General features: G+C 43.0%; 1 protein-coding gene across 1 annotated transcript; it reads right to left on the reverse strand.

Annotated features, from left to right (window-relative positions):
* Positions 1-4,008: 4,008 nt before the first annotated feature.
* On the reverse strand, positions 4,009-12,793 carry LOC309978086 (ferritin light chain-like; the record flags this gene model as incomplete). Its single annotated transcript, XM_082864428.1, has 3 exons — positions 4,009-4,295; positions 4,358-4,608; positions 12,693-12,793. The coding sequence occupies 3 exons, from the start codon at positions 12,791-12,793 to the stop codon at positions 4,009-4,011; spliced, it is 639 nt and encodes a 212-aa protein (XP_082720554.1).
* Between the last annotated feature and the right edge of the window lie 1,973 nt (positions 12,794-14,766).

Raw genomic sequence — 14,766 nt, forward strand, 5'->3', positions numbered from 1 at the left:
AAATTGAACTTTGACTTCAATTTAAAGGCCATCCGAGTGCTTCTCTTTTTAAAAATTGAAGTACAGTTGATTTACAATATGGTGTTAGTTTCAAGTGTACAGCATAGTGATTCAGTTTTTTTTGCAGATTATATTCTAATGTAGGGTATTATAAGAAAACGCTGTGAAGATTCTTGTGCTTCGTTTTTGGTGTACATGTTCACACATTTCTCTTGGGTATACATCCAGGAGTAAAATTGCTGGGTGGTACTTGTAATAGAGGTAAAACATGTATCTTTAATAAGTAAAAGTCTAATGTTAAATGGTAATTTTGCTTGCTCCCAGGACCGTGCAGGGACCGTAGAATGCCCCATTATACCCCCTCCTGGCCTATATGCCATTGTAGTTGTGTCTCTTAAGCCTTTCGAAACATTATTATTATTGTATTGTACAGTCAATATTTTTTTGCCTTCTTTTATTTATTTTTATCTATTTATTGAAGTATATTTACAATGTTGTGTTAGTTTCTGGTGTACAGCAAAGTGATTCAGTTATACATATACATATTCTTTTCCATTATATTTTATTGTAAGATATTGAATATAGTTCCCTGTGTTATACAGTAGGACCTTATTGTTTATCTATTTTATATGAAGTAGTTTGTATTTGCTAATCCCAAACTCCTAATTTATCCCTCCCCCACTTTCCCCTTTGGTAACTATAAATTTGTTTTCTATGTCTGTGAGTTTGTTTCTGTTTTGTAAATAAGCTCATTTGTATCATATTTTAGACTCCACATATAAGTGATATCATGATATTTGTCTTTGTCTTAGTATGATAATCTCTAGGTCCATCCATGTTGCTGCAAATGGCATTATTTCATTCTTTTTTATGGCTGGGTAATATTCCACTGTGTATATGTACCACATCTTCTTTATACATTCATCTGTTGATGGACATTTAGGCTGCTTCCATGTCTTGGCTATTGTAAATACATTTCATATTTATTCTTGAAGGATACTTTCACTGAGTATAGCTTGTTAGGTTGGCTGTTATTCTCTTTCAGCTCACAGAAATTAACTTCCTATTTTCTTTAGGCCTCTGCTATTTTTGCTGAAAAGTCCACTGTCAGTCTGTTTCTCCTTTGTAGGAAATGTATCTTTCTGCAATTTCACTGGCAATGTTGACCTTGATCACCTGGTTGACGTAGTGCTTGCTAGGTTTCTCCACTATAAAGTTACTTTCCCCCCTTTTGATACAGTACTCTTTAGAAGCAAGACTAAGCACAGCCCACACTTAAGGGGTGAGGAGTTAAGCATCACCTCCTTGAGGGGGAGTATCTACATAAATTATTTGTAATTCCTCAGTATAGGAGATTTGTCTATTCTCCCCCATCAACTTTTTTTCAGTTGTTTATATCAGTATGGACTCATGGATATTTATTTTATAAATATAACTTTAGGTTGTAGTTCAGTATTACATGATTTGTTTTGTTTCTCTTGCCCACATTGTTACAGCTTTGACAATTGGTAGCTCATTCAGGTGTTCTCCTGTATTCCACTGACATACTCCCAACCCTTTTTTTTTTTTTTTTGAGCACTTCCTTACTTTCTGGTACTTCAAGATGCTCCAGGCTCATCTTGTATTTTTCATGCGCCCCTTTTTTGTTTTTTTGCAGATATTTTCAATAATGTATTTTACTTCTTTAAATAATGTAAGCATGTTTTTTCAATTAATCTCTGAAGTTTTGGTAAGTCTGATTCTGCAGTCTGTTGTTTCAACTGGTTCCCGCTCATGGTGACTTGTTCTCTTATATGTTTGGTTAGTTTGACTTTATACTGATTACTGTACTTGAAATTTTATTTTGAAGATTCACTGAAGCCTAGAATGAAGCTGCTTTTCTCATTTGCCTTTTCTTCATGGGGTAGTCCCAATCTGGAACCACTTTAAATCAGGTACACAGCTCTAATTTCCCAGAACTACTCAGGCACTGTGAACCTAAGCTGTAAGTTCATGGTCACAACTTCACAGGGAAGGAATTTTTTTCCTGCTCTAAATATCACCAAGCCAGTGGGGTCCCAGCTTAACATAGGAAAGGCCTCCTATTACTTTCTCTACCTTGGGCTGTTTTGCGTCCAAATTCCCCCATTAAGCTGCTAAAACTGCAGCGCAAGTGTTCCTTATTAGCAAATCTCTTGGGGGTAAAAGCGATCCTGGGCTTTGAAACTTTGTTTCTTTCTATAGACTCCTGCTTTCTCTTGGTTTTTGGCCTGGTATTTCCTTGCCTTTTCATTAGCTTTTAAATGCTCTTAAGGTTTAAAAAAATCTATTCATGTGTTTAGTTGTTTGTTAGTTATCCATATTTTTAAAAATATATTCATGTGTTCAGTTGTTAGTTATTCATATTTTTAGTTGATTGGTACAAATAATACAGCCCATCTTTCCTAGAAATAACTTTTTCAATCTAGGGACTCTGTCTTTCTTCAGTTCTCTAAAATTCTCAGACATTATCTCCTTAAATATTGCCCCTTCCTGATTTTTTCTAGTTTTACTCTCTGGAACTTGCATTAAATAAGTCCTGGTGCCTCTCAACCTACTCTCTTAGCTCTTAATTATGTCCTCATATTTTAAATCTTTTTATCACTGTGCAGCCTCTGATGAGTGATTCCCTCAGCTGTCCTCTAAGTCACAAATTCACTTTTTCCACCCATTATTTTGTTTATCTCAGCATGTTGGCCATTCGTCAGTTTGTTCTCAGATTCATTCCCCATCCTGTTCCCTGATGCTCTGTTCCCTCCGTATTGCAAGGACCTTCATATCCCATGATCCCTTCTATGTAAGTTTGCGTATTTCTCTCCCTCTGTCTCGGCTTTGGGTAGCGTCTCTGGAAGTGACTGTGTCTCCTCTTTGCCTCCATCTCCCGCCAGAGAGCCTCATCTTTCAGGGCCGCAGCACCTGCTGTGCTTCTAGTTCCCATCAGCGGGCTGTAAATGCTGGGTTCTGCCAACACAACCTCCTTCTGTTGTCCCTTCAATCATACGGGCGGTAGCAGCTTCCTGCTGTTTGTTTGTTTGTTTTTGCGGTACTTGGGCCTCTCACTGTTGTGGCCTCTCCCGTTGCGGAGCACAGGCTCCGGACACGCAGGCTCAGCGGCCATGGCTCACGGGCCCAGCTGCTCCGCGGCATGTGGGATCTTCCCGGACCGGGGCACGAACCCGTGTCCCCTGCATCAGCAGGCGGACTCTCAACCACTGCGCCACCAGGGAAGCCCCTTCCTGCTGTTTTTAATCTCTGGGATGCCTCACCATCCCTCCTTGGCTTCTCCGTTCCACCATCCCCTGTGTCATAAATTCCTTGTATAAAGTTCCCTCTGTTGAGGGATTTTTCTTTTCCTGACTGGACCTTGACTAATAACGCCATCTAAAAATTATTTGTGTGTTGTTTTTATTTTTTAATATGTATTTATTTATTTTTGCTGCAAAAAGCTTTGTTGTTTCCATTTGGTCCAAGGCTTGGGAGAGGGCTCCAGGGTGGTTAAAAGCTGCCTAGTGGGACTTCCCTGGTGGTGCAGTGGTTAAGAATCCACCTGCCAATGCAGGGGACACGGGTTCGAGCCTTAGTCTGGGAAGATCCCACAGGTGGCGGAGCAACTAAGCCCGTGTGCCACAACTACTGAGCCTGCGCTCTAGAGCCCGCAAGCCACAACTACTGAAGCCCACGTGCCACACTACTGAGCCTGTGCTCTAAAGCTCACGTGCCACAACTACTGAGCCCACATGCCACAACTACTGAAGCCTGCACGCCTAGAGCCCGTGCTCCGCAACAAGAGAAGCCACCGCAACGAAGAGTAGCGCCCCCGCTCGCCGCAACTAGAGAAAGCCCGCGCGCAGCAACGAAGACCCAATGCAGCCAAAAATAAAAAAATAAAATAAATAAATATATTATTAAAAAAAACCTGCCTAGTATAACTAAAGGCCAAAGCCCTGACACCACAGGGGCTCCTCAAAGGCCGCTGGGCTCTGGACGCTCCTACTCGTGCTGGAGGGCGAGCCTTTCGACGAGGGCCTCGCCCAGCCCCACCTGGGGACCAGCCGGCCTGCGGAGGTTGGTCAGGTGGGCGTGCATCTTCTGGATGAGTTTCACCTGCTCATCTAGGAGGCGGCTCTCCAGGAAGTCACAGAGGCGGGGGTCTGCGCGGGCAGAGCCCAGGCTGTGCAGGTCCACAAGGGCCTGGTTCAGGTTCTCCTCCGCGAGCACGACGGCTTCCACAGCGTCCTGGGTTTCACCCCACTCATCCTGAGATGCTTCTGCACGTCCTGGAAGAGGGCGCGGCTGCCGCGCTGCTTTTGCATTTTCAAGAGACGCTGGGCGCCCTCACGCTTCCCCTCGGGCACTTCGCGGAAAAAGTGGCCCAGGCCCTCCAGAGCCGCGTCGTGGCGGTGGAAATAGGAGCGCAGAGAGAGGTAGGTGCGGGAGGCCGGCAGATGCCTGTTGACCAGGCGGTTGACGGCGGCCTCCACCTCGGCAGAATCATTCTGACGAATCTGGGAGCTCGTGGTGGATCGGTAATACGGAGTTAAGCTCAAAATATGGTGTTGGCGGTCCCGGTGGCCGAGGACAGCTGAGCGGCTGGTTCCGAAGGTTGCGAGTGGAACACAGGTTGGAGGTGGTCAGAGGCGGGAGCGAGGGGCGCCCCTGGGTCTGTTCTGTCCAAACACTGTTGTAGCAGGAGACGGAGCCGCAGGAGTGCCCAGCGCACTGCCTGTGTGTTGTTTTTTATCAAGAATTCCATCTGTTCTTGATTCGTAGCACATGCTTTTGTTTGTTGATTTTAAATACACTTATTTTAAAATCCTTTCCAAATTGTTCTATTATTTCGACTTTCTTTTATATGACTCCTCTCAGATGTTGGCTTCCTTGTGCGGGTGTTGGGTTTCATTGTGGCCTTTGTAGGTTTTTTTGGAACGCTCATCTTCATGACGGCTTTTTTTCTCTCCCATTCACTGTCCCTGGAAAGTGGTTTTACGATGGGCTTCAGCCCAACGTCTTGAGGACCAAAGTCAGTGGCTCAGGGCTTTTGCTCTGTGGGCACATCACGCTTCCAAAGCAGGAGCTCACACAAAATGCATACCTGGTGGCTGACTGTGCAGTCTCTCTGCTTTCTTGCTCTATCAGGGGCAGTTTGTTTCCAGTGGATAGGTGGGCCTTGTTCACCTTCACATATAGCCGGGGGACCATGAGCAGTGTCCCCACTGGAAATGGGGGTGTGTGGGTGTTCCTTACTCCTTGGTTGGATTTCAAATTCCAGACTTGTGGTCAAAAGGTACCAACTTACAGTTATAAGATAAATAAGTACCAGGGAGGTAATGTACACCATCATGACCGTAGTTAACACTGCTGTGTGGTATATTTGAATGTTGATAAGAGAGTAGGTCCTAAAAGTTCTCATGACAAGGAGAAACACATTTTTCTTCTCTTTTTGTATCTATATGAGCTGATGGATGTTAACTTATTGTAATCATTTCACAATTATGTAGGTCAAGCCATTATGCTGTATACCTTAAACTTATACAGTGCTGTATGTTAATTATATCTCAATAAAACTGAAAAATGAAAATTAAAAAATAGAATAAAATAAAGCAAAAAAAGAAATTCCAGACTTCACTATCTGGGTCAGGTTCTTCCGGGACTCTATGGGCCCACATTGTTAAACTTGTCCTTACTGCTGTGGGTTTCCACTTCCCTTCCGGTCCACGATTTTAAAAATCATGTCCCTGAGTATTTTTTTAAACACTGTATCTATCGTTTTTACATTTTTGAAACCGAGTGAGGGAAGTTTAGCATACATTCACCCTGAGTCAACACAGTTTTTAACCACAATGTAGTTTAAAGCCTTGCTGCTCAAAGTGCCTTCTGTGGAGTGTGGTTTTTAATTTAATTTAATTTCACTATTTTATTTTATTTTTATAAAATTTTAAAGATTACTTTCCATTTACAGTTATTCCAGAATATTGGCTATATTCCTCGTGTTGTACAATACATCCTTTAGCCTATTTTATATCCAATAGTTTGTACCTCTCACTCCCCCACCCCATATTGCCCCTCCCCCTGCCCCACTGGTAACCACTAATTTGTTCTCTATATCTGTGAGTCTGCTTCTTTTATGTTATAGTCACTAGGTTGTTGTATTTTTTAGAGTCTGTGGAGTGTATTTTATTTTTCTGTTTTTTTTTTAAAATTGAAGTGTAGTTCAATTACAATTTTGTGTTAATTACTGCTGTACAGCAAAGTGATTCAGTTATACATATATATACATTATTTTTCCTATTCTTTTCCATTATAGTTTATCACAGGATATTGAATATAGTTCTCTGTGCTATACAGGAGGACCTTGTTGTTTATCCATTCTATATATACCAGTTTGCATCTTCTAATCCCAAATCCCCAATCCATCCCTCTCCCACCCACCTCCCCCTTGGCCACCATCAGTCTATTCTCTATGTCAGTGATTCTGTTTCATAGGTAGGTTCATTTGTATCATATCTTAGATTCCACATATAAGTGATATCATATGGTATTTGTCTTTCTCTGTCTGACTTCACTTAGTATGATAATCTCTAGGTCCATCCATGTTGCTGCAAATGGCATTATTTCTTTCTTTTTTATGGCTGAGTAGTAGTCCATTGTATATGTGTACCACACTTTTTTTATCCATTCATCTGTCAGTGGACATTTAGGTTGTTTCCATGTCTTGGCTGTTGTGAATAGTGATGCTGTGAACATAGGGGTGCCTGTATCTTTTTGAATTATAGTTTTGTCTGGATATATGCCCAGGAGTGGGAATGCTGGATGATATTGTAGCTCTATTTTTAGTTTTCTGAGGAAACTCCACACTGTTTTCCACAGTGGCTGTACCAACTTACATTCCCACCAACAGTGTAGGGGCTTCTCTTTTCTGTGGAGTGTATTTTAAGTGCAGAATCTCAGGCTCACCTGAGACCTGCTGAATCAGAAATGGCTCTTTAACAAAATGCCCGGATGAGTCATATACACATTCAAGTTCGAGGAGCGCTCCTCTAAGGGTCAGTTAGTTTCTGTATAACCAACCTGGACAAAATGAGACCTTTAGAAGCTTTTATTTCCCTAAATTTCACCTCTTTCTTCCTGTCCCACCAATTCCGTGTTGATATATCTTGAATTTTCGTTACAGTTTGCTGTTAAGGGACATAATTTTTATAAGCAATAATAGCTTAAGTTGAGCACATAGTTTCCTTATTTCTTTGCTCTCCATTGCTTCTTGTATCCTATCACTTTCTTTTTTTTTTTTTGGCGCCACCACGCAGCTTGCGGGATCTTAGTTCCCTGACCAGGGATTGAACGCGGGCCCTCGGCAGTGAAAGCACAGAGTCCTAACCACTGGACCACCAGGGAATTCCCCCATCACTTCTTTTAGTTTCATTTTTCTCCTTGGTGAAGTTCTCTTGGAGCTTCTGGTATGACGGCATTTTTGAGTCCTTGTAATCTGAAAATGGTCTTTATTTTGCCTTCATTCTTTGACAAAATGAATAGATATAGAATTCAAGGTTCAAAGATATTTTCCCTCGGCACTTTGCCGGTATCACTCTGTTGTCTTCTTGCATCCATAAAGAAAAGAAAAACAGAGAAGAAACATTTTTATCATAAAAAATAATTTTACAGAAAAGTAGAGGGAATAATGTACTGAACTCCCATGTATTTATCACTTGACTTCAGCGATTAACAATATTTTTGCATCTGTTTTGCTGACAGGAAATCTCACGTCAACCGCATTCTCATTTTTTTCAGATCTTTTTGTTCTGGTAGCTTTTAGGGAACTCTTCATCCTTCTAGTTCTGAAAATTTGCTACAGTGTCTAGATGTGTTTTTTTTTTTTGCGGTACAAGGGCCTCTCACTGTTGTGGCCTCTCCCATTGCGGAGCACAGGCTCCGGACGCGCAGGCCCAGCGGCCACGGCTCACTGGCCCAGCCGCTCCGTGGCATGTGGGAACCTCCAGGACCGGGGCACGAACCCGTGTCTCTTGCATCGGCAGGCGGACTCCCAACCACTGCGCCACCAGGTAAGCCCTAGGTGTGCTTTTTATCATTATTACTGATTGCACTCAGAGGTCTGTCTCAATCTGACTTGTGTTTGGGTTCAATCCTGGGAATTTCTTGACTTTTACCTTTTGGATGTTGCTTCGATTATCTCCTTTTGGAAATAACTTGTAGAGAACTCTTCTTAGCTACTGAATGTTTCTTCCATTTGTCTTTACAGTCCTCTTCATTCTTTTCATCCCTTTATTTCTTTGTGCTGTGTTCTGGGAAAATTTCTCAATGTAACCTTTCGGCTTCCTAATTTATCCTTCAGCTGTGCGCAAGCAGCTCTCCACTGGTGTAATCAACAGCTACAGTTTTTGGTGCGTCAGCTTTTAATATTTTAGGGTTACCATGCTTGGTTGTGGAACTCTGTCCTATAGGAAAATTCTCCTGGGTGCATCCTGAGTGGAGATGGTTTTCCAGTGGGCCTAATTGGCAGAGGGGCTGGCCACACAGGAGCATATGGTGGCTGTAGTGTGACCCTGGCCTTCCAGTGGTGAGGGCCACCATCCTTCTTAGGTGAGGAGGGTCTTAGTTGTAACTGACAGAATCCAAGAGCTACTTTAAACAGAAAAGGGCTTTTATTTCTACTTTTTGTTGGGAACTGAAATAAATTATTAAAGGGCACTAATATACTCTATACCTTGATTAATTTTTACATAGGTATACACTTGTATAACCACCACCCAGACCAAAATATAGATTATCCCCAGCCTTCCATAAGTTCTTTGTGTCTCTTCCCAGTGAGTATTCATACCGTCCTCCCACCAGAGGTAGCCATTTCCTGTTTCCATTACCACTGATTAGTTTTTCCTGTTTTTGAATATTACAGAAATGGAATTACACCATGTGTACACGTCTGACCTCTTTCGCTGAGCATAATGCCTATGAAATTCAAATTCATATATTGTTGTATATAAAGTTGTTAGTCCTTTTATATTGCACTGTAACATTCTATTGAATGAAGAGATTACAGTTTATATATCCATCCTCCTATTGCTAGACATTTGGTTTTTCTCCCGTTTCTAAATCTGCTGAATAAAGCTTCTATGGACATTCTCCTTTGTGTCTTTGGTGAACATACGCATTTATTTCCTTTGGGTTACAAACCCAGGAAAGAGATTGTTGGGTCATAGACTGGGCATACGTTTAGCTTTAGTCAATGCAAGCAGTTTTTTTCAGAGTTGGTTGTGCCAGTTTACATGCCCATCGGCAACGTATGAGAGTTCTAGTTCCCCCACAGCCTTCCCAGTACCTGGCATTGTGAGTCTTTTTCTTTTTAGCCATCCTGGTGGGTGTGCTGTGGTGTCTCATTGTGCTTCTAATTTGCATTTCTCTGGTGAGTAATGATGTTGAGCACTGTGACAGGTAAGATTTTCCAAAGTTTCCACAACTCCCATCCCACGTGATCTTACAATGGCACCGTGACACTCTCCCCATCAGAGGCAGAGTCCGTGTACTCTCCTCTTGAATCCTGTGACTGTGGTGGAAATGGTAACATTTAACTTCTGAGGGTAGTTCATAAAGGCATTACGGGTGTACCTCTTTTTATTGCACTTTGGAAAAAAATTTTTTTTAACAAATGGAAGGTTTGTGGCAACTCCGCATGGTCAGATGATGGTTAGCATTTTTTATCAATAAAGTATTTTTTAAAATTAATTACTTAGTTTATTGGCTGCGTTGGGTCTTCATTGCTGCGCACAGGCTTTCTCTAGTTGCGGCGAGCGGGGGCTACTCTTCGTTGCAGTGCACGGGCTTCTCATTGTGGTGGCTTCTCGTTGTGGAGCATGGGCTCTAGGTGCACAGGCTTCAGTAGTTGTGGCACGTGGGCTCAGTAGTTGTGGCACGTGGGCTCAGTAGTTGTGGCACATGGGCTTAGTTGCTCTGCGGCATGTGGGATCTTCCTGGACCAGGGCTCAAACCCGTGTCTCCTGCATTGGCAGGCGGATTCTTAACCACTGTGCTATCAGGGAAGCCTTAAAGTATTTTTTTTTTTTTTTTTTTTTTGTGGTACACGGGCCTCTCACTGTTGTGGCCTCTCACGTTGTGGAGCACAGGCTCCAGATGCGCAGGCTCAGCGGCCTTGGCCCACGGGCCCAGCCTTTCCGCGGCATGTGGGATCTTCCCGGACCGGGGCACGAACCCATGTCCCCTGCATCGGCAGGCGGACCCTCAACCACTGAGCCACCAGGGAAGCCCCCTGAAGTATTTTTCAATTAAGGTATGCGCATTGTTTTTCTAGACATAATGCTATTGCACACTTAATAGACTACACTATAGTGTAAACCTAACTTTTATATGCCCTGGGAAATCAAAAAATTTGTGTGACTCGCTTTATTGTGCTCTTTGCTTTATTGTGCTCTTTGCTTTATTGTGGTGGTCTGGAACGGAACCCCCAGTATCTCTAGGTGTGCCTGTGCCCGGTTCTTTGGGACACCCTCTTGGAGCCCTGAGCTTCCACATAAGCAGTTCAACTAACCTGAGGTCACCATGTTGTGAAGAAGCCCAAACTAGTCCATACAAAGAGACCATGTGGAGAGGTCCTGAGACTACATGAGAAAGATCCCCAGCCAGCCCCCAGCTCTAACCACCATTTGGCTGCAACCGCATGAGACACCCCAAGCCAGAACCTCCCAGTCAAGATATTCTCCAATATTTGATTGTTGTTCCCAACTGGGGGAGGTTTTGCCCCCAAGGGACATTTGGCAATGTCTGGAGACATTATTTTTGGTTGTCACAACTAGGGGCGGGGGCTGTTCCTGGCATCTAGTGGGTAGAGACCAGATGCTGCTTAACATCCTACAAGACACAGGACAGGCCCCCTCCCAAAGAATTATGTGGCCCAAATGTCAACTGTGCTGAGGTTGAGAAACCCTACTTTAAGCCATGGAATCCACTAAGTTTTAAGATGTTTTGTTCTACTGCAAAAGGACTGGAACAAGCACACAAGCAGAAAGGGAATTTATTAAAGAAACTTAGATAGTTCACAGATCTCTGACAGGGCCAGAGAGATGGGCTTAAAGGTTATTCAGCCAGCAGTAATGGTCAAACCACACCACCAGGTGAAGACCCCTGGACATGGACCCAGAGTTTGCATCCATGATGCTGAGGACCGGATACCAGGACCTCTGAATGCTGGAAGCCAGTGCCACCCTCACCAGAAAGTGGATTCCATATGTTTCCTGCTTCTTCACGTTGCTCACTTTTGAATCAAAGTCTTACCTTGGTATGTCTGATGGAAGAATCCTAGGTCACGTGTAAATCTGTCTGCAAGAGAAGCTGACAAAGCAAGTTTTCTGGCTTCTACAGTGGAGGCAGGACCAACACAGGAAAGGTGTTCCAAAGATGCTGGGAAGCCACAACCTTGACAAAATCCCCTGCTAATTTGTTGTTTTAAGCTTGTGGTAAACATGATTGATGATGGCTGTAGAATAGTACGTGATGACTCTACCATAAGTTACCGATTCTTTTGTTAACACATTTGGACTATTTCTAGTTTTTTTGTTAACTTTAAATAATGCTGTGATATTATCAGACATTTGGGCTGGAAATTTTACTTTAGAGATTTCTTTTAATCCCAAAGAAATAACTTAAAAAACCCCAGTTTATTGTACAAAGGTACTTACGGCTTTATTATTTATAACTACTGAAAACTGGAAATGGTTCAAGCATCTAAAACCATGGAACAATGGACTAATTTGTGATATGATAACAAACTTCTATGATTTCCTGGGATGGTATTAATTCCAAATATTAGGCCACGTTGTCTCCATCTGTTTGTTTATACTCTGTCAGACCCTGTGTCCAGTTTACTTTGAAAAATGTAGTCACCGTGACTATGTAATTTTGTTATAGTGGAATTTTACAATAAAAATAATGACTTTATAAGTTCTATTGGACTAATACGTAGAAAGTGGGTACAAAATGTTTTATGGAAAAACCAAGATATAGGCGTCTCGATATATTCGTTACAGCCATGTAAAATTAGTGTTTGCATAATGTGAAGGGTCCTAAGAAGGTTGCCTTTTGTTTTGGGTTTGTAAAGTTAAGTACAGAAAAATAAAAGGAAATTCCCCAGTGTTTGTATTAATCTCTCAGCATCTGAAGAGCTTGCCCAATAGGTGGCACTACTGGATAAGAGCAGATAGAAACTTTTCCAGGCTGCCTGTAAGCAGCGTTTCTCAAACTGCCGTTGGCATGAGAATGACCTGGTTAAAACACAGCTTGCTGGCCCCTTCCCTCAGAGGCTGTGATGTAGAGGTCTCAGACATAGCCTAAGAATTTGATTTCTAACAATTTCCCAGGTAAAATGATGCTGCTGGTCTGGGGACCATGGTTGAGAAATGCTGCCTTCACGTGGAGCTCTTTGGAGTGTAGAACAGTTAGAACGGGCTTCTTCCCTCTTTCCTCATAGCAGTCCCCTGGCTCACCTCACTGCCGCGGTCACCCCATGTCAACAGAGGAGTAGGGTGGCCACTCAGAGGTGTGTGGGGGGGCCCTGCTTGACCCTCTACATCCCATCTTCCATTTGAAGGGAGCAAATGGGCAAGGTGGAGGGAGGGCTCTTCGTCTCTTGCTTTCTGGAGGCACCGACAGACCTCACACTGGGGTCCAACACCAGCCAACGCAGCAAATTACTAGTAGCCTCAGTTGCTACCCGGTGAACAGGATGGGGTACCTCCTGTCCTGCAGCAGGCATCTCGGGATCTTTTGCACCCTCCTCTTCCCCGACTTCTGTGAACACTAATCTTACCAAGAACCTAAGCTTTGGGTTAGCTCATTGCAGGCTTTGTGTGTCTTGTGCTCTAACTACCGAATAAAGAAATTGTCCCCCAACTCATAAGCAAAATTCAGCACTGTATTTTTGAAGAACTCCTCAAATTTTCAACCTCTCCTCCCTCTAGTTTCACTCTCTCAGCTGAGCTTGACCTTGCTTCCTACTTCACTAAGAACGTGGAAAGAATTAGAACTTCCACGAGTTCCCAGCACCATAGCTACCCAGCCCCCTGCATCTGGCCCCATTTACTCTGCTTCCTCCTCGGTAAGATAGATGACTTGTTGATGCTCCCGGCCAACAGCAGTCCCTCCACCTGTGCACTAGATTCCATTCCCTCTCAAGGTCATGGCTGCTGCCGTCCTCCTCTCTCTACTGCATCACCCAATTTATCCCTATTTACTGGACCGTTCTCACCAGCATACACATGTACTGTTATTTCTTCTGTACTAAATACTAGAGTTGCTTCTGTTCACTGTCTCCAATTTCTCTGCTACTTTTCTCCCATGAGCCCACCCAGTCAGGTTGTGTCCCCATCTCTCTACCAAAACTGCCCTAGTCACAAATGACCCCCACTCGGGTGAGTCCAATGGTCACTTCTCAGTCCTCGGCAGCAGCACTTGACAATATGGTCACTTTCTCGAAACCCTTTCTTCCTCGGTTCCCACAATACCCCACTCACCCCTTTGTCTTCTTTTTTTTTTTCAAACAACTTTTTATTGAAGTATAGTTGATTTACAATGTTATGTTAGTTTCTGGTGTACAGCGCAGTGATTCGGTTTTATATATATAACATATATTCTTTTTCAGATTCTTTTTTATTATAGCTTATTACAAGATATTGAATATAGTCTCCTGTGCTATATCGTAGGTCCTTGTTGTTTATCTATTTTATACATAGTAGAGTGTACCTGCTAATCCCAAACTCCTAATTTATCCCTCCCCCACTTTGGTAACCATAAGTTTGTTTTCTATGTCTGTGAGCCTATTTCTGTTTTGTAAAGAAGTTCATTTGTGTCATATTTTAGATTCCACATATAAATGATATATGGTATTTGTCTTTCTCTGTCTGATTTAACTTCACTTAGTATGATAATCTCTAGGTCCATCCATGTTGCTGCAAATGGCATTATTTCATTCTTTTGTATGGCTGAGTAGTATTCCATTGTATATGTGTACCACATCTTTATCCATTCATCTGTCGATGGACACTTATTGTCTCGTCTTTTCGATCACTTTCTCATTCTGTTTGCTGGTTTCTCTTTATCTTCCCAACTTCCCAGTGCTGAAGTGCCTAGCAGTTCAATCCTTGGACCTCTTTCGTATCCACTCTCACTTTCTGAGTGATCTCATTTAATGTCTCAGGGCCTTAAATACCATCTATATGCTGATAGCTCTCCAATTTCTAGCTCCAGCCTGGACCTCACTCCCAAACTCCAGACCTGTATGTCCAGCTGCCCACATGATATCTCCACTTCAGTATGTGTTAGGCACCCCCATTATCTCTCCCAAATAGAGTCTTTGATATACACTGACCTTACTCCAAGATACTCCTGCAAACTTCACCGCCCCAGAGGCAGCTCTGCTAGTTCATAGCCCCAAACCTCAGTGTCATCCTTGATTCCTTTCTTTTTCTCACAACCCACATCCAGTCTGTCAGCAAATCTTCTTGGCTCCGTCTTCAAACTATATCCAGAATTCAGCTGCTTCTCCTTGACCTTTGTCCCTGCCTCTAACTGCTACCATGCTGATCCCAGCCCCCAGCATCTCTCACCTGGATTATTGAAATAGCCTCGCAACTGGCCTCCTAGCTTCCGTCCTTGCCCACCTGCATTCTCAACACAGCAGCCGGTAATCGTGAAAACCCAAGTCAGATCAGGTCATTGCTTTGTTGAAAC

Source organism: Leucopleurus acutus, assembly GCF_964270905.1.
Source record: "Leucopleurus acutus genome assembly, chromosome: X".
NCBI lineage: Eukaryota > Metazoa > Chordata > Mammalia > Artiodactyla > Delphinidae > Leucopleurus > Leucopleurus acutus.